Source organism: Ursus maritimus, unplaced genomic scaffold (assembly GCF_017311325.1).
Source record: "Ursus maritimus isolate PB19 unplaced genomic scaffold, ASM1731132v1 scaffold_23, whole genome shotgun sequence".
NCBI classification, from domain to species: domain Eukaryota; kingdom Metazoa; phylum Chordata; class Mammalia; order Carnivora; family Ursidae; genus Ursus; species Ursus maritimus.
Window position 1 is genome coordinate 792,893 of NW_024424786.1, and position 20,589 is coordinate 813,481.

Sequence of the window (20,589 nt, forward strand, 5' to 3'; positions counted from 1 at the left end):
TTTGGAAATTTTAATAGTAATTATTTCCTTTTCTGAGTGCTCATGATTGCCATAAACCATGCTCAGAGATGTATGGATATTTTTACTCATCCCCCCCATTTATTCCTTCCTATAATCCTGTATGGCAAACACCATTATCCCCATTTTACAAATGAGGGAAACAGGGCTAAGACAGTAAGTTATTTTCTAAGGCTTAAACCTGGTCTCATTTGTCTCCAAAGCCTGTACTCGTAATCCCTGCTAAACTCGAGTCTGTGTCATCCTTCCCACTCTCACCCAGAGATGAGGCCGGCAAAACAATGGTGTTGTGACAAGCCAGAGACCTGGTGGGGTGGGGGGCAAAACAGAAGTCACTCTGGGCTGAAAGGTGGAGAGGATGTCATATGTCTGTGATGTGTGCAAAGACGAGAAAGCACAGCTGAGCACCGGAAGCCTAAAACTCTTCCTGGTGCTTGTTCCCATTGGGATAAACAATCCCAGTGACTCCTCGTATAAAGGGGTCTGGGTCTTCTGTCCCATGGCTTCCTCATGGCCCACCACTGATGGGACCACAGACCGATTCCTGAGCTCCACATAGCTACCAACAGCCTGGCCATCAGCGTACAGGGCAGCCTGGCCCACGAGCTGTGTGTAGCCAGATCTGGCAATCCTGAAGAAGGGCCAGCAACCCGACCCAGCCCTGTCTTGTGTGAAGGTTGAAAAGGAGATACCCCAGAAGGCAGGAGGGGAGTCTGGGGCAGTAAGAATGATGGGGTTGGAACAGGACAGGTCAGGGAGCTGGAGATGCTGACAGTCACCACTAGAGACCGCGCTCTAACACGTAAGTCAGGAGAATGCAGCCGCGAGCCTCTCCGGGATGTCCTGAACTATGCCGCCCTCCTCCACACCTGAACACCCGGCTTCTGATTGTGTGATGACGTAACCGGGCGTGAGCATCAGCCCACAAAGAACCCCGCCTGCGTGCGGTTGCTGAGAGAGCGCAGCGCCTGGCTCTGAGAGCGCACACAAGCCCCAGGAAGGAGAGCCCGCTGTGATCCCAGGCTGGAAGCCGATCCCTGTCAGACTCTCACAGCCCCCTTGGCCTTACTTTCATGCCGCTCACATGCCATCGCAGCATGTTTTTATGTGATTAATTAACAAACACCAGCGTCTCCTCGAGCCTATAAACTGCACGAGGTCCAGACCACACCCGCTTTACTCACCAGGTATCACCAGTCCCTCGTACCAAGGTCAGCACAGAGTAGAAACCCAGAAGCCCCCGGGTGTGCAGCTGAGTGAACAAATGAATAAATACTTGAATGACAAACAGGAGAACTAATTGAGGCCCGTGAAAGGCCTGTGGGTGGGAATTCCAGCATGATCTGCAACTCGCTGACGGTACCCTGAATGATTTCCTAACGCGAATACAGTCGCTGTAAAAAATCACTATAAACTTGGTGCCTGAAAACAACACAAATGGATCATCTTACAAGAAAGGTACAGAGGGGCTGGGTAACTTGCAGGGGGTCAACCAGTGTGTAAGTGAGAGACCTGGCCTTGCAACCCAAGTTTTAAACATTGTTCTATAATCTAAGCAGAAGCTTTATCTGTTTGTCATGTTATCCAGTTTCTCTTATCCTCCGATAAGCCAGAGGGGTAGATGGAGCCTGGGTGGCGATATCCAGAGGCTTCGGGGACCTGGCAAGACGCCACATCTGGCTCAGCTATAGAAGAGACAGCCGACATCGAAGAACTGGGAGCTTTAACCGTCTGTAAGGTGAGAGAAACAGGCCCGTGTGATCGGAAACCACGGACAGGTCAACTACTCAGCAGGATGCGATCATCAAAGTGTCCAGCTTTCATCCAGAGGCAGAGCTTCTACAAACATCTTTCGGGTGCTTGTATCAATTTAGAGAAAGGATCTGCTATATCAAATGTCAATTATAAGTAGGACAAGAGGGAAAAGAGTCATTTGAAATGAAAACCAACAGGAAGCAGGGAAACCATTTGTTCCTAAAACATCTTACTAGAAATCCAGAGGAAATGGAATCCCTAGAGCTACATGGACAGCGGCCCAGGGAACAAGTCAGCTGGCTCTGGTGGAGAAGGCACGTCAGGAACTGAGCATCTCCATGTGTCGAGTTTGTTGGGCCGCAGGTCAGGCCCGTGGCAAAGAGAAAGTGGGGGAAGGTGCACCCCTTAGGTCAGAAAAAGGAGGATGGGGCATCTTTGCTCTCCATCAGACCTGGCTCTGGTCTCGGATGCCCAGACCTCTGGGTCTGGGGAGAAATCATTCTTTCTGACGTGCCTGGAGCTCCTCTCACCTAGCGCCGGGGCCCATGGCCTGTCCCATGTGGCTCCTTGTCCGCACAGCAGTCCTCCCAGTACTTAAAGTCATGGTCATGTCCCCCTAAGCCACCTCTTTTACAGATCAAAGACCCAGATGATACAAGTAACAAAAAATTAAATAGCAGTTACTACGTGTCAGGCAGTGTTCTAAATCTTACCATCTCTAATTTGTGCTTAGGAAAATCAAGGCATAGAGAGGCTGGGGAACTTTCTGCAGATCAACCAGCTTGTAATAGTACTCTATAATCGGAGCAGAAACTGCATCTGCTTGTCATGTCCCCCAGCTTCTCTCTTGGCTCCTTCTCCTCTGAACATACTCCTTCCTCCATATCCCTTAAAATCCAATTCTGCACTTGGCATCTGAGTGGCAAAATAGACAAAACTATCACCTCCCCTTCTAAAGACATTATATTTCTATTAATATAGATCAAGATTATATTATCTTTAAGAACAGCCCGCATGATACTATTGGCCCATAAAGAGCTTAACATTAAGAATCAGAACTGTTTTCCCAGAGTGCTTTAGTGAAGGAGTGTGACCCTTCCACCCTGCTGTGTGTGGTTGACATTTTCAATGCAATTGCAGAATCACTATTAAGGGTGTTTCCCCTTTGTTTGGAGTCTGCCCTCAGGGTGGACACATCTTCCACAGATCTCTGGGTCACCTCCACAGAGCCACGATCCCAAACCAGAAAAAGTCACCCGGGCCAGGGAGGGCAAGGGTGTCGCGGCAGTGTCCTAAAGACGCAAGACCCAGCTAAAAATACTGGCTCTGCCACTAACACCTGTGGGAACTTGGGTAGGCTTCTTCACTTGACAAATATTCAGTATTCTCCCATATAAAATAGAAATAATAATAACTACCTCCAAGAGACGTAAAGATAAAGTGACATTAGAAAATACACATTAAGCAGTCTGCCCAGCACCGGGCACACAGTAAGCCAGAAGTGGTGGCTCTTAGTAGAAATCATTAGCCCCTGGGCAGCAGCTCCCACAGGGCCCAGCAATCATGATCCCAGCTGCTCCCCCTGGAGCCATCCCCCTTGTCCCCCAGGACCAGCTACATAACTTGTGGGGCCCAGGGCAGAGGGAAAAGATGGTGGTATTCACAGATTATTCTGAGTTTTACCACAGTGACAGCAGAGCATTAACGCAAGCTCAGAGCGTCTCCGGGCTTCTTGGCACCCTGTGCGACAGGCTGCGCCCTGTACGCGTTTCCTAATACTAGTATCGCTGCTGCAAGAACGCATTACACACTTGCCGGCTTAGAACAGCACACATTTCTTCTCTTACAGTTCTGGGGGTCAGAAGTCTGACACGGGTCTCACGGGGCTAAAATCACAGTGTTGGCAGGACTATGTTCCTTTCTTGAGGCTCACGGTGGTCATCTGCTTTCCTGCCTTTTCCCAGTATCTAAAGCTTGCCCACATGCCTTGGCTAATGGCTCTTTTCTGTCTCCAAGGCCAGCGATGGCTGGTGGAGTCCTTGTCACACTGCCGTTCCCCTGGCCCTGACTCTTCTGCCTCTCTTTTCCACTTTTAAGTGCCCTGTGATTACATTGGGTCCACCCAGATAATCCAGGATAATCTCTTTATTTTAAAAGCAGCTGATGAATGACCTTAATTCTGTCTGCAACCTTCACTCTCCTTTGCCATGTACCAGACCGTAGCCATAGGTTCCAGGGATTAGAACATGGGTGCCCTCGGGTGACCTACTCTAGTCCAGAGATCTCAGATATGTGTCTGCAGTCTGCACCATGAGGACCCTACAGCCCTCCAATTTGTACATGCAAACCTGTGGCCACACCCTAGCAGTGGCCGCAAACACCCACAGTCACCTTGGATGGACTCTAACCTGCTCCCAGGGGGACCGAGCCCCTGGCTCCATGCTGCATTCTCTCCCTGCTATAATCCCATTCCAGATCTTTCTACCTGGATGTTCACACAGGATCTCTCCAGTTCAGGAATAGGGCTGGTGTGTGTGTGTGTGTGTGTGTGTGTGTGTGTGTGTGTGTGTATCCCAGTTCCTCCCTCCTGCAGAAAACAGTCTAACCCCCCTTTAGTTATCCCCTCAGGCCTTGTTCTCAAACTTGAGCCCCCTAGTCAACCCAAAAGCCACTCCACACCCTACCCCTGGGAGGGAGGGACAAGGGCCTCAGGGGACGCTGGAAAGAAAGGCGACATCATCACTGACACACTCAGGAGCCTCTGAGATCTCCCAAGGAGAGGCAGGAATAGTACCTGCCGAAGGCTCTGCCCAGAACTACCTTGGAGGTAGGCCACGGAGTTGCCATGGCAACTTTAAGCCTCGAAGCTTGACACCCGGAGCTCCCTTTCTCCTACCCACACCCAAATGCCCATTAGATCAGGCACTCGTCCCTCATACTTTCCGCAGCTGCTGTTCGGAAATGACAACCAGTGCCTGCAGAAAAGAATGGGGCGCACCTGTTGTTGTGGAACTATGGGCTTCCATGTGCCACCTGCCCGACCTGCTGTGGCTGGGTGGGCGCCTGCCCCTACCTTCCTGCCCTGAGCTGCTGAGTGGCTTCGAGCCCCCATGAGCCTCCTCCCCCACAATCACAACCCATCTCCGCAGCGCCCCCCCAAAGCTGCTGCCTGCATCCTCTCTCTCCGTCCCGCAGGCAGAGACTTCCCTGATCTCTTTCTTACACTCTCATTTTTTCAGAACATTGATGCTTCATCTACAGGCAGTAAAACTCACAGATCTTAAGTGAATTTGATGAGTTTTGACAAATGTAGTCCACACCCCAATAACACTTGTTTTTCTCTTCTCTTTTGGGCCCTGGTAGGGTATAAGGAGCAGGAGGACGGATGGCAGGACGCTCTGTGTGCTCAAGGACACAGAGAAAGCCACAGGAATGTCTGCAGCTTGCATCTGCGGATGGGAGGGATGGGGCCAAGTCCAGCCAGCTTGAGATGCAGCTTTTCTCCCCTTTGATCCTGAGGCCTGGGTGTCTTTCCAACCTAGAAAGCAAGAAGGCAACCCCCCGCCCAGATCTGTCAAAGGCCCCTCCTGGGGTGAGGTTCAGGAGGGTCACCAGAGGAAGATACCAATGTCCTGTCTCTTCTGGGTCTTCTCATCTGGATGGTGCTTGTTATAACCATGAAGGGAGAATGAATGGCATTTTGATTTCCCTCAAAGCCAATTGTCCTGGAGCCCAGAGGAAATCTGTCCTTTCTCTGGACAGACCAAAGAGCCCAGATAAGGCTAATAAAACTGTCACACTTCCGGTTCCCATGTCCTCCCTTCCCCAGGGGAGGAAATTTGTCCTTTCTCTGCACAGACCGAAAAGCCCAGATGAGGCTGATAAAACTGCCACACTTCCGGTTCCCATGTCCTCCCTTCCCCAGGGGAGGGCCATCAAAATTGGTAAAAGGAGGCTCCTTGCAGATGCCTCTCCCGGTCCTGCCTCCCTGCCACAGAGGCCACAGAATAGGGCTTCCATGGGCCATCCAAGTCCAGCCCCTGACTTACTCCAAACTTGCAAGAATGGCCCCCCTCCAAGGAGGCTAGGAGATGGTTAGCAAGCTTTCAGATCCCCTGCCCTGCTCTCCCACCATCTTCCATCTGGATTCCTACTATGGCGTAAGCTCCTTGAGCTTTCTCTGTCTGGTGCTTTACTAGGTGCCTGGCACACACTTGGAGCTCAATACATGTTTGTGGGATGAATAAATTAATAAAGCCTAGCAACCAGCTGGATGGACTTTTTCCCTTCTGGTTATGTCTTCTGCTGTGTATAAAGCCCTGAGTATAGGATGGTCCTTTCAGCCAGATGACAAAAGTGGGTCAGATCGCATCTTTCAGCACCAAGAAAGGAGACAAAATAAGGGACCAGCCAGAGATGATGGAAGACAGGGTGGAGCGGGATTTGGAACACCTATATTCCAGTCCAGGAATGAAGCCAAGCATAACGTCAGGGTTAGAACTTGGAAGAGCCGACCCAAGAATACAAAGAGCAAAGTGCAAAGTCCAAGGACACCTCCAGGGGCAGAAGTCCCCAAGGGCACTGAGAAGGAAGCAAGAGTCACCTGGCCTGACTCTTCTGGAGACTGTCCTTAGCACAGTGCTTCCTCTCCAGACACTACCCACCCGCACCCACCTTGCCTCATATCCCCACATTACCTGTAGCAAAGGCATCATTCTCTGCCTTGATCATGGGTTTTATGTTCACCACCACAATTTTTCCAGCTCTTAGAGAAGACTCTCCTGACTCAGACGAACTGATCGGCCCAGTGCTACGTACTGTTAAAGCAGTCCCCATCCCCATGACAGTGTCACAAATTGACACTTCAAGGCAGTAAGCATGGTGGCAGTTACAAACACAAATTCTATTGCCAGACGACCTGGGTTCAAACTGTGGCTCTGCCACTAGTGGCCTTGAGTAGATGTTATAGTCTTTCCATGCCTCAGTTTCCTCTTTGGTAAAACGGGAATGAATAAGAATACTGTCAAATAATAAGAAATATATATATTGGTCTCTGCCCCTGGTTTCTGCTAATATTTGGTCTTTGACCCCAGTTCCTGACATGGAAATCCTAAAACTCTTGTCATTCCTGAATGAAAGGAGTGTCTGACACAGAACACAGTCCCTTGTAATTTCCTGGGTGATGGGAGCATCTTTTGATCTAATGAAGTGATTTTTGGTGGGTCCTGAAAGAGAGCTGCTCACCAGAAAGACCAAGCCATGATGAGAAGTTTGGAACTTTCAGCCTCACCTCCCCACTCAATCCTCTGGAGAGAGGAGAGGGGCTGGAAAGTGAGTTAATAATCCATCGTGCCTTCGTGATGAAGCCTCCACACAGATCCTGAAGGTATGGGGTTCAGAGAGCTTCCAGGTTGCTGAACAGATCCGCGTACCAGGAGGACAATATACCTCAGGTCCATGGGGACAGAGGCTTCTGTGCCTGGGACCCTCCCAGGTCTCACCCTATATATATCTTCTCAGACTGTTCAACTCTATCCTGCATTACATCCTTCATAGTCAACTACTAAGTATATTTTCCTGAGTTCTGTGCCACTGTTAGCAAATTACTGACCTCCAGGACAGGTGGTGGGGGCCTCACTTTATAGCCGGTCGGTCAGAAGCACAGGTGACAAACTGAGCCGGGTGACTTGCCTCCGAAGTGGGGGCGGGGTCGTGGGACTGAGCCCGTAACCGGCGGGACTGACGCTAACCCGTGTAGATAGTGCTAGAACTGAACTGAATTGTAGGGCACCCAGCTAGTGTCACAGAATTGGCTGGTATGGGAAACCCCCACACAGCTGGTGTCAGAAGGATTGTGAGTAGGAGAATAAAGAACAGCGTGTGTTTCCCAGATGAGTCCCTACTCCAGAGGGTTCCTGCGAGGAGTCAAATAGTTAACAGAAATAAAGTGCCAAATGCATCCCTGCAAACATGGCTCATGCTGTATAAATGTCTGCCAGTGTACTTTGGAATAGGGTGATAGTAAAGACATTGAAGAAAACGTTTCCAAAATGAGTTAAACAGGATAAGCTAAGAAGCAATGACCTTGTTACAAGGCAGGGATGTTTTTAGGGAAATTAAGAGACAAAGAGAGGCCCTGTTTTAGCTAAGCACACCCTTGTTTTGAGTGGTTCACCAACAGCTCCCCGATGTTGGGTGTGCGTCTGGCATGGGATCTGAAGGAGAGCTGGTCGGAGCTTTCCTAGTACGTGTGCAAAGAGAAACTGCACCCTTACGGCCACCGCGGAGAGCACGGGTGGAGACTCCCCGAGAGGGCTCAGCTCTGCCTTGTATCAGAGGTTCCGTTTCTTCTTCTATGAAAAGTCACCTTGCCCCACAGGGGAGACGTGGAAAGCCCCATAAACTGTAGCTCTGGGCAGAGGGAAGGTCGTCCTGTTACGATAATTGCTCAGAATTCTGCCCACCTGGAGTCCTTCAGAGACCCTTTCTCCACAAACTCAGGAAGCCCAGGCTGGACTGCCCACCGAACCGTGCTGCCTCCAGAGCGTGCTTGCGAGGGAGGCCTGCCCTTCTGTCCCCTCCACCCTTCACCTTCCTGTTTCTCTCCCACGGAAGTAGGAAGGAACAGCGACAGGGCACATCTCTCGATGACAGGTTAAGGGGCTCCGGCATCAGTTGGCCCCTAACAAGACAGCTGTGGGTTACCATCAAAGGCCAGGATTTGGCATCTGGACACACGGGGTCAAGTCTCAGCTCAGCTACTTATCCAGCTGTGTGATCTCAGACACAACCCTCCTTCTTTCTGTTCCTCAGTTTTCTGGACTCTGAATGGGGAGAATGTGCCAGTTCCTTCCCTACCTCTGCTGGAGGTTGGTGTGGTCCAGATGGGAAGGGCATTCTCAACACGTCAAGCCCTGTGTAAATACCAGCCATTATCAGAGCCGTGTTGCAGTCTGTAAGATCCACCCTTTCCATAGCTTCCTTCTTATTTCCCCTTTAATTTGGAACAAATATGCATTGAGCTAGGCCTGAGCTTTACGTCAGAGCTGGCTGCAAAGTCTGCAGCTCCTGTGCAGGCCAAGGCCAAGGCCAAGGCCCCTGCAGGACTTCTGGGGCCCCAACTCCTCTTGAGGACCCTTTTTCCGGAGCCTCTAGGTTCTGCCCACATCAGACCTGCTTCTCTGCAGCCCCAGGCATGGTCCCTGCAGCACTCCTAGGGGGCGGAGACCCTGTGGCACTGAGATAAAGTCACCTTCAGGATACTCCCAGAAGCCAAACCCATCCCGATACCTGCCCACTGCTAGCATGGTGCGAGCTACCACCGTGTCTCAGCGGGATAGGCAGAAGCCTCCTAACTGGTCGCCCTGCTGCCTCCCAGGCCCTTCCAGTCTGTTCTCAACACGGCAGCCACGGGGGCCTTTGAAAATGACAATCAGTCTGCTCAAGCACTTGCCTTGGGTCCCCATCTCACAGGTACAAGCCACAGCCTGTGCAGCAGCCTACAAAGCCCTTTGCCTATGATTCTCAACCTGGGCTGCACACTGGAGTCACCTGAGAGCTCCAAACGGATACAGAGGGCCACCCCTGGAAACTCCTATCTACTTGGTCTAGGGTGTGGCCCTGGCATCAAGATTATTCTAACGCTCCCTATGAGTTGAATGTGCAGCCAAGTGTGAGAACCACTGCCCCTACTTGATCTGCTTCCTGTGGCCCCTCTGACCTCATCTCCAACTGCTGCCTTCTTGCTCACTCTGTTCCAGCCGCATGGGCCTCCTTTTTCAAACATGCCAAGCACACTTCTACCTCAGGACCTTTGCACTTGCTGGTCCCTCTACCTAGAAAGTTTCCCCCCAGATATCCACACGGCTTGTTTTCTCATCTCTTCCGTATGTTTGCTCAAATGTCACCTTCTTAGTGAGGCCTTTTCTGACCACCTCACTAAAAATTCAACCCCTCCTCCTATTCCGGGAAGCCCTGTTTCCCCCTCTAACTTTCTATTTCTTCATAGCATTTGCTCCCATCTAACATGCTCCATATTTAACTTTTTTGTTTTCTTTATTATGTGTCCCTGCCTGTCTAGAATGTAAGCTCTGTGAGGGCAAGGATTCCTGTCTGTTTTGTTCACTGCTCTATCCCTGTGCCTAGACTATGCCGGCACATAATAAGTGCTCAGTAAATATCCTTTAAATGTCTTCTAGCCCTTGTAGATCCTCAGGACTCTTTCATCCCTAGAGTCCAACCAAGCTCTCCTGGGACAGGGAAAACCATACTCAGTTATACAGTATACAACAGGTGCTCAACAAATGTTTATGGAACTGACCTGAACTTTCTTCCCTGAAAGAACATAGCCTCTTTCAGCAAGATCTTTCCTGAAAAAGATCTTCATATCTTTCCTCCAAATATAAGCTCACTGTAGTTTGCAGCTTTAAGAAAAATTTAAAAATAAGGAGAAAGAGGGGGAAAGAAGGTATGTGGGGAGCTCACAAAAGTTAATGAGATTTTCTCAGCTGCGGTACGTGCCCGCACTTTTAATAATTAGGAGTAATAAAAATTCTAACTGAACCTTAAAGGAACATCTTCTGTAACAAAGAGAGAAGTCAAGACAGACTTCTGTGTCGGGTGTAATGACTTGTTAGCCCTGGAAGATGGATATACTTTAAATACTAATTTATAGAAAAAAAATAATTGTTCATAAAAATGCAACTAATTGGGTTAAAAAGACTTATTAACAGGAACGCCAGATGATTCTAGAGGCTGTAAGGAAAAAATTAGGTTATTAATCCTCAACGTCTCTCATGGAAGAAGCCTTTCCCCTGCTTAGCAGATGGAGAAACTGAGGCTCTGGGAGGAGGAGGAGAGCGACTTGCCCCATAAAGGCTGAGAGCACCGACCCTGGCTGAAGCAGGAGAGGGACCCAGCAGTCTGAAAGCCCTGTCCTGACTGTTCCTGGCACCGTGGTGACCCCATCACCCCACAGGCAGGTCAACAAGGGCCCAGCCACTGACTCTGCTCACCCACTGGGTCTGAGGTCAGGCAGGGGCCGGTTGAGGGGCAGGCGGTCACTGAGGTAGGCGTTGTAGCCGTAGTACTGGAACTGCTTCAGGGCCATGCGCCGGCCTTCAGGGCTGAGCTCCTGGCCCCAGTGTGCAAACAGAGAGGAGTCTGTGAAGGGCTCAGCCTCTGCCTCCTCGGGCTTGGCGGGAGCCTCTGGAGAAAGAAGGGACAAGGAGACAGTGGGTCAGAGTGCACCCCTGCAAATGCCATGACAACCCCTTTCCCTTCCATACCATCACGTTGGGTAAAGCAACCTTATCCCCATATTCAGGGGCTGTGGGGAGGATAGACTGTAATCCTCATGCTTCCTCAAACTCATCCATCCATCCATCCATCATCCATTCGTCCATCCATTCATCCACAGCCACTAGGCACAAGGGATATAGAAATACATCCTATAGGGTCTACCAAGAGGCCTATGGATGTGGTCCCAAGGCCCCATTGCTTCAAGTCAGAACTCCCTCCTTTCCCCACCAGAGATGCTAGCCCGAGCCCTCAAACTGGGCTTCTGCTTGTCTTTCCCAAGATTGCACCCCCACTCCCTGCCAGTCCTGAGCCTGTTCCATGCCCAGGTCCCCTAGCCGGGGTTCTGGTCCCCTTTACAGTTCTTGCCAGCCCACCTCCCTCTCCATTGTCTAGTCTGCTGTGAGTGGCCTGGCCCCGCCGAGTGCCATCCGTCTGGATTCAAGGACCACCAACCAGACTGCCTTCTGCGGTCCCCAGACTGTGCCTACCAGAACAGGGAATCCGTGGCACAGAGCAGTCACCCATGCACTCTGGACACTGTCCACTGGACCCCTGGTAGATTTATAGGTAGGGGCAGCCCCAAGCCAGGTCACGAGCTCATGGTTTCCCTGGAGCTTTCTAAGAAAATGAAGGGGGCATTATTACCCAGAAGAGCACAAGCTTTGGACTCCACACAGACATGGATTCAAATAAAGCCCTGCTCCACCATTCACTGGCTACATGGTCACAAGCAAGCACTCAACCTCTCCAGCCTTGATTCCCCCATTTGTAATGCACGTGTACTAATACCAACCCAGGATCTGAGAGGATTACGTAAAATTACGTATATACAGCACTTAGGCCAGCATATGTCTCAGAAAAGTACACGATACATGGTAATTGGCATTGCACCTAGCAAGGGGAGTCTGGTGGGTCATTTGAATCTCTCTTTTATGGGGGCAAAAGGTAGGTCTTGCCAGGACATAGGATGATGGGTCAGGACTTTGGAATTCATTCTGAGAGACAGGTAATAGTCAGTGTCAGAGATCAGAGAAATTGGACAGAGATGACCGGCCCACTGGATGGTACCCCCCATGCTCCTAACATGATGTAAGTGAGAGATGGCGCTGGGAGCCTGGAGTGAGACAGAGACCAGAGGAAGCAGAAGCAGGTTAGGGACAGAAGAGGCAGGCTTAGGACACTTGCCAATGTCCCCTCAGCCATCTGTATGAAGCCTGTGGGCGTATGACACATACCTATGCCAGGTAAAGGTAGAGGCTGGAGCCAGGCAAGGACATAATGTTCCAGGGTCTTCCAGGTTGGGGAGCTCTGTGCTGTAGACCACAGCTCTTACTCCCACCTCCTCTTGGGGGACTCTCATAAGAACCAGTCTGGGAGAGGGGAAGAGGCCTTCCAACACCCAGGATCCTCCTATCATGGAAGGGGCGCTCGGGGGAGGAAGCCCCTGTCACTGCAGGTGCGCGAAGGCTGTCGTTGAGAGAAGGGGACTTTTGTGGCTCCCTGCAAAGTACAGCGTCCTTGATCCTGAAGCAGAGCAAACACGCCGATGCCAGAGACTTTAGTGAGAGAGATGCCAAAAGGCATGTCATCGGGGCTGGGACTCCTGGGTACTGGGTGAACCTGTGGAAGGCACCTCACCTCTCCTGACCGTGTCCTTGGGACATGCCCCAAACTGGAGGTACCTGCATGTCCTGGGAGAACCATCATAGCTGACCCTCACTGAGCGCTGACCGCCAGTCAGGCTCTGCTGTGAAGGATTTTCCCCCATCAACTCATTGCGCCCTGTGGGGTGGGGACTATCGTTGTTTCCACGTTACAGATAGTGAAAGTGAGGCCCAGGCTGACAATAAGAAACTTGCCCTGACTCACTCATAAGGAAGCGAGGTAGCGGACGGTCAGTCCCGGGAGGTCTGCCTCCCCAGGCGGCGGTCCTGACCAACTACACCACACTGGCTCTACGTGGCAATCGGCTGGGACACACGAGTTCCACAGATAAACACGGCACACCAATTTTCCTTAAAGAGATGGAGGGAAACTCAGATATACAAAACAGATGGGACCTAATAAGGAGTGAAATGCAGACGATGTGAGCATTTCTATGACCAAGCAAGAAATGTGGCCACTCAAAGTTCCATCCCAGAAACCAGGGCATACTTGTTCTCCCCTCCGAGGCATGTGTGAAGGGAGGCCCAGGGCTTACGTGATCGTGACGGTCCTTGCTCTCTCTATAAAGATGCATGACTCGTTCATCTGGAATGTTGGGGTAGTAAAAATCTAAATCAGTGAGCCAACGGAATCATATAATATTTAAAAGAAACGGAGTTTTAGTGCTCTCACATACCTACCTAAATGGATATTACCAAGTAAAATGAGATCAGTTAATGAAAAAATTATGATTCACAATTAGACCTGTGTTGCATAAAAATGTATTATAAACATATTCAAGTCCTAGGTTCTACCACATGCTCCTGTCTTTTTGCTCAGTATTGGTATAAACCACAACAAACTGGAAAGCAGTGGGTCTTGGATGATAAATCAGGGGCACGGCAGTGGCAAAAAGTCATCTCTGTTGAATTCCTGCCCAGAGCCAAGCATGGTGCCGGCCGACGTCTTTACCCAAAGTTATCTCTGTCTTGCTCATGGGTGTGGACTCCAGAGCGCGGGTCGACCTCTGTCCCGTTCCCTGCTGTGCCCACAGCACAGTACACATCTCTGGTGAGGGGCTCCATAACCATTTTAAATAAGTTAGTTGGTAAGTACCCTGTAGAGGTTAGTTATTAGACATGAGGAAACCAAATGAAAAGGTCAAATGACCAATCCGAGGACACCCAGTTTGTCAGGGGGCATTGAAGAAAGGTCTGGCTCCCTCCAAACCTCGCATTCTTCCCCCTATACCACAAATGGCAAACTGTAGTCTGAGAGCCAAATCTGGCCTGCCCCCTATTTTGTAAATAAGGCATTGCTGGAACACAGCCTCACCCACGTGCTTACGTGTCATCCACAGCTGCTTGAGAGCTACAAGGGCAGAGTCGACCACATGCGACAGAGCCCAGGGGGCCTAAAACATCGAAAATACGTAACTCTCTGGTCCTTTAAGAAAATGCATGTTGACCCCCTGCTCTACCTTACATGTGGCATCAAAAGGACCGGTTAAGAGGACTGGTGGTGGGGTCAGAATCTGGGTTCTGCACTCCAGATCTACCATTCACTGGTCTAGCCTAGCTTACCTGCACCTGCATCCCCAACCAGGAAGTGTCGTTGATAATAATAGTACCCTTTTCATAGAGCATGTGTGCGTACTCGATGAGATGTTCCATGTAAGGAGCTTAGCCCAGGGCCTGGCATGTAATAAACGTTAGTTCCTAAGGAACCACAAAGACCCACAGCCCCCCCAGGGTGCCCTTCGGACAACCCCTCTTGAGTTCAGATGGGGAAGGTAAATGGCTCTGCCCTGAGGTCCCCAGCTCTGAAAGATGTTGCTGCTGTCCAGCTCCCAGACGAAGGGTTTCCACATCCACTGACAAGTGGCCTACCCTTAACTGGGTCTAGATCCAGCAACTCCCTTCTCTGTCTAGTAACAAAGCAGTCCGACAACGTCATCAGCAAAGGAGGACCATCTTGGACTTGTTGGTGTGACAGGCAAAGAGGCTCCAGGGAAGGGCTGAGGCTGGGACCTCTGCAGGGGTCCAGGGGCATCTGGACACATCTGGTGATGGGCCAGAGCAAGGGCTGTCTGTCACCCCAGGATGAGGCGCACCTGTCAGGAGCAGACTGGGGCTAACTGGATATCACATTTCCTACTGGGGTCCAGACCTACTTGGATGCACCTGACCAACTGAAGGGGGGGGCTCAAAAGAAGTATATATTCAGATGGCTGAGAGCTCCCCAAGAAACAACTCACTCCTGGCAGAGATTAAGCGGGGCACAGTGAACGCAGCCTGGAGCTGAGCCCGAGTTTAGACGGTTCTGAGTACAGCACAAACCCTGTAATTCCGGCCCATTTCTCACCCAGCCCAGGTGCTTGTCTGGGTCCTAGGGAGAGCAGGCTGAGAGCGAACACTGGAAGGCCATTCCACCAGACAGCCACACAGAGGGCCCGACTGGCCCCTGTGTAACAGAGGCAGAGACAGGGAGGCATTCCCCCACCTGCCCTCACTGTGAGCTCTGTGGCACGGGCAGGCGGGGAGCCCCCAGCAGGACATGAGCAGAGCCACAGGCGGGGGACGGGGGGCGGGGGGGACACTGCCATGCTATGCCCCTGTCTGCACCGTACCCTCCGATGGCCAACTGTCTCCTCAGCATGAAAGACCGAGTCCCTACTAACACTCAGAAGGCCCTCCAAGGCTCCTGGTGATCAAGACCCTGAGACCTCACCCCCCTCCCCCTGCCCCCTTGTCTTCTCTACTCCAGCCACACTGGGCCCTCACCAGACTCCCCAGGCACATCTTGCCTCAGGGCCTTTGCTCTTGTGCTTCCTTCCACACCCTTATAGCTAGCTGCCCTCACTTTCTTTACCTCCTTACTCAGAAGTCATTTTCTCAGCAAAGCCTTTTCTAAACATTCAATCTCCGTGTTCCCTCCGCACCCACTGAAGTCCTTTCTCTATTTGTCTTGCTTGTTGTCTCTCCTGACTCAAATGTGAGCTCTGTGAAGTCAGGGATTTGCTCTGTTCTCTGAGGAACCTCCTGTGCTTAGAACAGTGCCTGTTCTGGCAGGCGCTTAATGACTATCAGGGAGATGAATGAATGAAGCAGTAGCAGCAAGACAGGAAAGGAGCCAGTAAGCCCCCCATCCGTTAGGGACTCCCCACATCCTCGGAGGGAGTTGAAAGGGGCCTGGAGCCCTGTGTCAGCAAGTAGGCTGTGAAGCTAGTAAAGGGCAGGGCAAGTGCCAGTTGTGTGCAGTTAATTTCCTACCTAGTTCACTTACGCGAAGCCTTCTGAGATGGTTGGTATGATCTCAGAAGCTTCTCAGGGAGTTCCACGGAATGTGGTCCTTGGTAGATAACCCCCACCCCTCTCTCAGGACTCTTCGGCAAATCTCTTACATCAGAGAATTACCTGGAGTCTCTCCCAAGCATCCAGAACAGGACTGTGCACAGAGGAACCACCCCAAAAAACATGGGGAGGAGATAAGGAAGGAAGGAGGAAAGGCTGTGTGTGTTTCTTGCCTCTTCCTCTTTCTACTCTCACCTGGAAGAGCTCTGAATTGGAAGGACCACAGGAAGGCTCCAAGGTCCCAGAAACCCAGGTGCAGGGGACTATGAGGTGGTAAGACCCAGTGTCTTCAGAAAACTAACCTAAGATGTGCTCAGGGAGTGTCTCACCCAAACCACAGAGCCTCAGAGAGACTGAGAGTCGGGTCAGGTGTCCTCATTCTTCCCCAAAGTTCCCACAGCCATGTGGCTGCCAGCCTTCCTCCTGAGCTCACCGCTGGCTCGGTCTCTAAGGTGCTTGCTACAGAAATCTGTCAACAAACTCAAGGGGAGGATTCCCCCGGGAGGTGACTAATCACTCCACCTTCAAAGGCACATTTGATGGGTCTGTGCAAAGCATGACACTTCTGACGCTGAGAGAAGAGGCTGACTTCTTCCTCCTCTTTGACATCTCTCAGAGCACCTGCCTTTTGCTTTGTGGGCACGCCCCTCCTCTCCGGTCCAGGGAACCACCGTTTCTGCTCATCCCTAGAATGCCCTTCTTGGCCAGCATCTGGGAACTGCTCTCGGTCAGCTTTATCCCGAGGGGCTCCCCACGGCTGCGCCTCCTTCACTGCTGAGCTCTGGGGGTCACAAGGGGAGTGAACGCTTCTTTTCAGACGATCCACAAATACTCCAGCGGGTTTATTGTGCAGCAGGCCTATCGCTGGGCACTGGGAATATAAGGACCACGCAGAGTCGGTGCCTATCCTCAAGCAACATCCAGTCGGTGGAAGAGCCGGTAGTACAGAGAATGTGATCAATGCTCCCATCCAGCGTGGATAACATGCCACCGGGTCACTGGAGAGGGGAGAGGTGCATGCAGGGACGGCTTCCCAGAGGAGAGCTTGCTCAACTTAGATATAAAGAGTGAGATTCACAGGATCCCTCCGGAAAAGGGTACCCCTCGGGCAGGACCCACAGGAGCAAAGATGCAGCAGCAGCAGCGAGCATAGTGTGGGGCTCAAGGCCTCTGGACAGACGGCTATCCACAGCTGGGGCCTCGGGAGGCCTGGGACAGCAGGGTGCCTGGAAGAACCATGTGGAAAGTGCAAGTCTGAAAGGCCAGGATCGGCCATATCATTCAGAAATAGTTTATGAACCTATAAGCACGTACATGGTATGCCAAAGCCCAACACACTAACCGTCACCAAAGGTACTGCCTCAAGTGGCAAAATGCATTATCTGAGGTCCAGTGAGGAGGGAAATTACAGGACACTCTTGGGTGTCTAGTGCAAACCCTCTTTGCCTCTTGAGCGACCCCTTGTACCCTGCCCTGCAGCCCCATTCCACTGCACTGGCCCTGCAAGAAGGTGAGGCCCAGCCATCACAGTGGCCTGTGATGTAGGGTCTATCCTTCCCATAAGAGGTAAGAAGAAACTGCAGCCCAGAGGCATATTCCCAGCCTCCTTCCATGTTGTGAGCCAAGACACACTGGCTTAAAGACTAGAAACTTCAGGTCCTGGGAGACTTCTCAGCCGGTCTGCACTGGTTCACTGCAATGTTCAACTACCGGAATACTCCCAGAGAGCTGGTAGACAGCTGCTGCCCTGAGTCCCTCCAGGTGGCCTTGCTCCCCCAGCTGCTCTGGCTCTCCTCTTGGAATACTCCAGGTCTTTCCACCAGCCAGCAAGTACAAGGTGCATGCCTAGCTTGGCCAGCAGTCCCAGGACCTTACCCCACACTGCAGCCAGCTTTCATGCCTGTGCGTCACTGGTTATTTTAATATCACTTGCTCTGAACCCTTCCTAGGGGGCCCCCCATGAATAAGAATGCCAGAGACCTTTCACTCAGCTCATCTGCTTCCCCGTGTTAATGCCCAGTTCTCATTGTGCATGACCTGTTTTCTGGAAAGTTCTACCCGTGATTACATGGGGCATCGGGAAACGCCACATTATGGTCTCAGAGATATGCCCACGGTGGCCCACATGCAGCCCACTAATGAGAGCAGAGAATTACAGCCCCATGTCCTGACAGCCTCTGTGCTGATTCATGGAGACAGGAGGGAGCAGGGCAGGAAAGCAGCTTGCGAGGCTTTGAGCAATGATGCAACAGAAGTCACAGCTCTGAGGGCTGTGCCCGGTGCACCCACCAGGCACAAGGAGCACATCTGGAGACTCTGCCAAGGCTTTCGAGGCTCGTGAGCCACTGATGCAGGGAGCTGGAAGAATGCTTACATGAGGGCGGCTTCTGGGGTGAACAGCCCAGACGAGGGCCTGCCCAGCTGTTTTTGCTCCAGGGTCTTGGCGGTGCCGAGACCACACCATGGAGCGGAAAGAAAATGGGGTTTGGAGTGAAACAGACACTGTGCTGCTGCCCAGCCCCATCCACTTCTGACTGCCTGTCTTCTCCAGGACCTCACTCCTGGCAATCCCCATCTTTTGAAGCTGAGCCATTTAGCCAGCTCCTGCTGTGCACTTTACCGAAGCTCCGAAGCTCCGAGATGCTGCTAGCTCTTTGGAGAAGCTGCAGGAGAGGCTAAAGCCCAGACCTCCCCCTAAGAAAGAACCCAAGACCCACCCCTGCTCCTTGGATTTTAGGATAAATCCTAAAATAGCAGTAGAAGGGGTCACATGGCACAGTGGCTGCTGGAGGCCAAAGGTGTCTGGAGCTCCCACTGCAGGGCTGGGTGGCAGTACCAGTCAAAGCCCCCTGAGGGGCAGACAGAGCCACCGGGAACGGAGCTCACATCACTTAGGACCCCCAGCCCGTCGCCTACGCTGAGCCATGTCTTCATTGGAAGCGGCAGCTCTGCTTTTGGCACCTCGCCTCGGGCACCTTTAGGGGTATCTTTGCAGGAAAGCGGTGGAGCCTTCTTCTTGCTTGTGGTTTCACTCAGTTTACTACATATTCCTCTTTCCGGCAGAGTTGAGCAGGCTTTGAGAGTGTGTGGGGAGGGGGCCTAGCTTCTGCCCGGCAGCCAGGCCTATAGCCACTGCTATTTCTGCTTCTGCCCCCAGGCCATGCTCAAAGCCAAAGCTCTGGTGTTTGGTGCTGAGATCCAGAACCCAGGAATGGGGAGGAAGGGAGAAAGCAGGACGAACTGGCGGGCCTGTGTCCCAGGTAGCTGCCTGCTGTGGGCACTAGAACTGTGTATAAGGTTTATCTAGGGGACAGGCCCAGGTCCTGTCCCCTGGTCCTCCCCCTGGAAAGTTCTGGAGATCCTTCTCTCCCCACTCCTGGGGAGCTGTTTGCTCTCTCTGGACAAGACCTGAAGCCTGGCCCTTCGAAACTCCATCTTCTCCTGTGAAATGGGAACAGCCTGCCAAGCCACTGTGTAGAGTCACTAAGCAGTTGGCTTTTGGAAGGATGAAGGCTAAGCTTTAAATAATGGAGTGAGCCTTGCCGAATATCCCAGATAAGAACTCTTAAAGGATGCTTCCTTTTATTCCACCTCATTTATTTTTTTAACAGCTTTATTGGGGTATAATTTATATACCATAAAATTCACCCATTTCAAATGTACAATTCAATGATTTTTAGAAAAATTTTCTTCTACGCTTGAGATGCCTTGTTGCATGTTTTATTGGGGGCTAAAAAGAAAAGGCTAATTGAATACCCAGAAATGTACATTTTTCTTGTCGGCTCTCAGTAAACTCACGCCTGCTGGCTTCCCGCTGGTGAGAAGTCACGGTTACTCCTACTAAAGAGCCTGGTGCTTGGGCCCCACCTGAGCAGCCCAGGCCAGTCCCATCGAGGCCTCATCGGAGCACTACTGCTCAGGCTGTGTTTGCTCCACGCCACAGGGATGGCTGTCACCCTGAATAGCAGGTCAGTCCAGGCTGCCCTCCGCTCTCCTTCTGCTGTATCATCCCCACAGCGCAGGGTGTGTGTGTCCCTTCCCTTCCCTCCCCTGCCAGCATCCAGCCCAGAGGCCCACAGTCAGCCTCTGTGTCCCGGGGCCCCAGCCACAGCGAGGCACTGAGAACTTGTGGGAAACGGTAGCCCGAGAGGCGGGAGGTCTCAGCCAGCTCTCACCTCCAACAGCAGGCAAATCGGCTGCCCCTTGGTCCCCGTTCTCGTTCTGTCTGTAAGATGGACCCAGTGTTTGGGTTTTATTTGGGAAAAAAAGGAAGACTTTAGCATATCATTGTGGTGCTTTTTTTTATACTACTGGGGCCCCCAAGGGGAAATTTTTGGACGTTAAAACACCCTTTGATATGCTAAGAGCCCTAATAATAAGGAAATAAAGCATTCGGCATAAGGCATTTCCCCTCTCTGTGCTTCTAGAAGTGCATTAGAACTCGAGCTAAAGGTCTTTTGCCAGCAGCCTTCACAATTAGGCTTTCTCTTCCAGGGATCTCAGAACCGCTAAGAGGAAA

General features: G+C 51.6%; 1 protein-coding gene across 2 annotated transcripts in view; it reads right to left on the reverse strand.

Annotated features, from left to right (window-relative positions):
• The window catches only part of GALNT18 (polypeptide N-acetylgalactosaminyltransferase 18), a 338,672-nt gene that overhangs the window by 156,417 nt on the left and 161,666 nt on the right, over positions 1-20,589 (reverse strand). For both annotated transcript variants that reach the window (XM_040638811.1, XM_040638810.1), the window contains exon 2: positions 10,788-10,980. In XM_040638811.1, the coding sequence (XP_040494745.1) occupies positions 10,788-10,980 (193 nt within the window). The remainder of the gene's footprint in view (positions 1-10,787; positions 10,981-20,589) is intronic.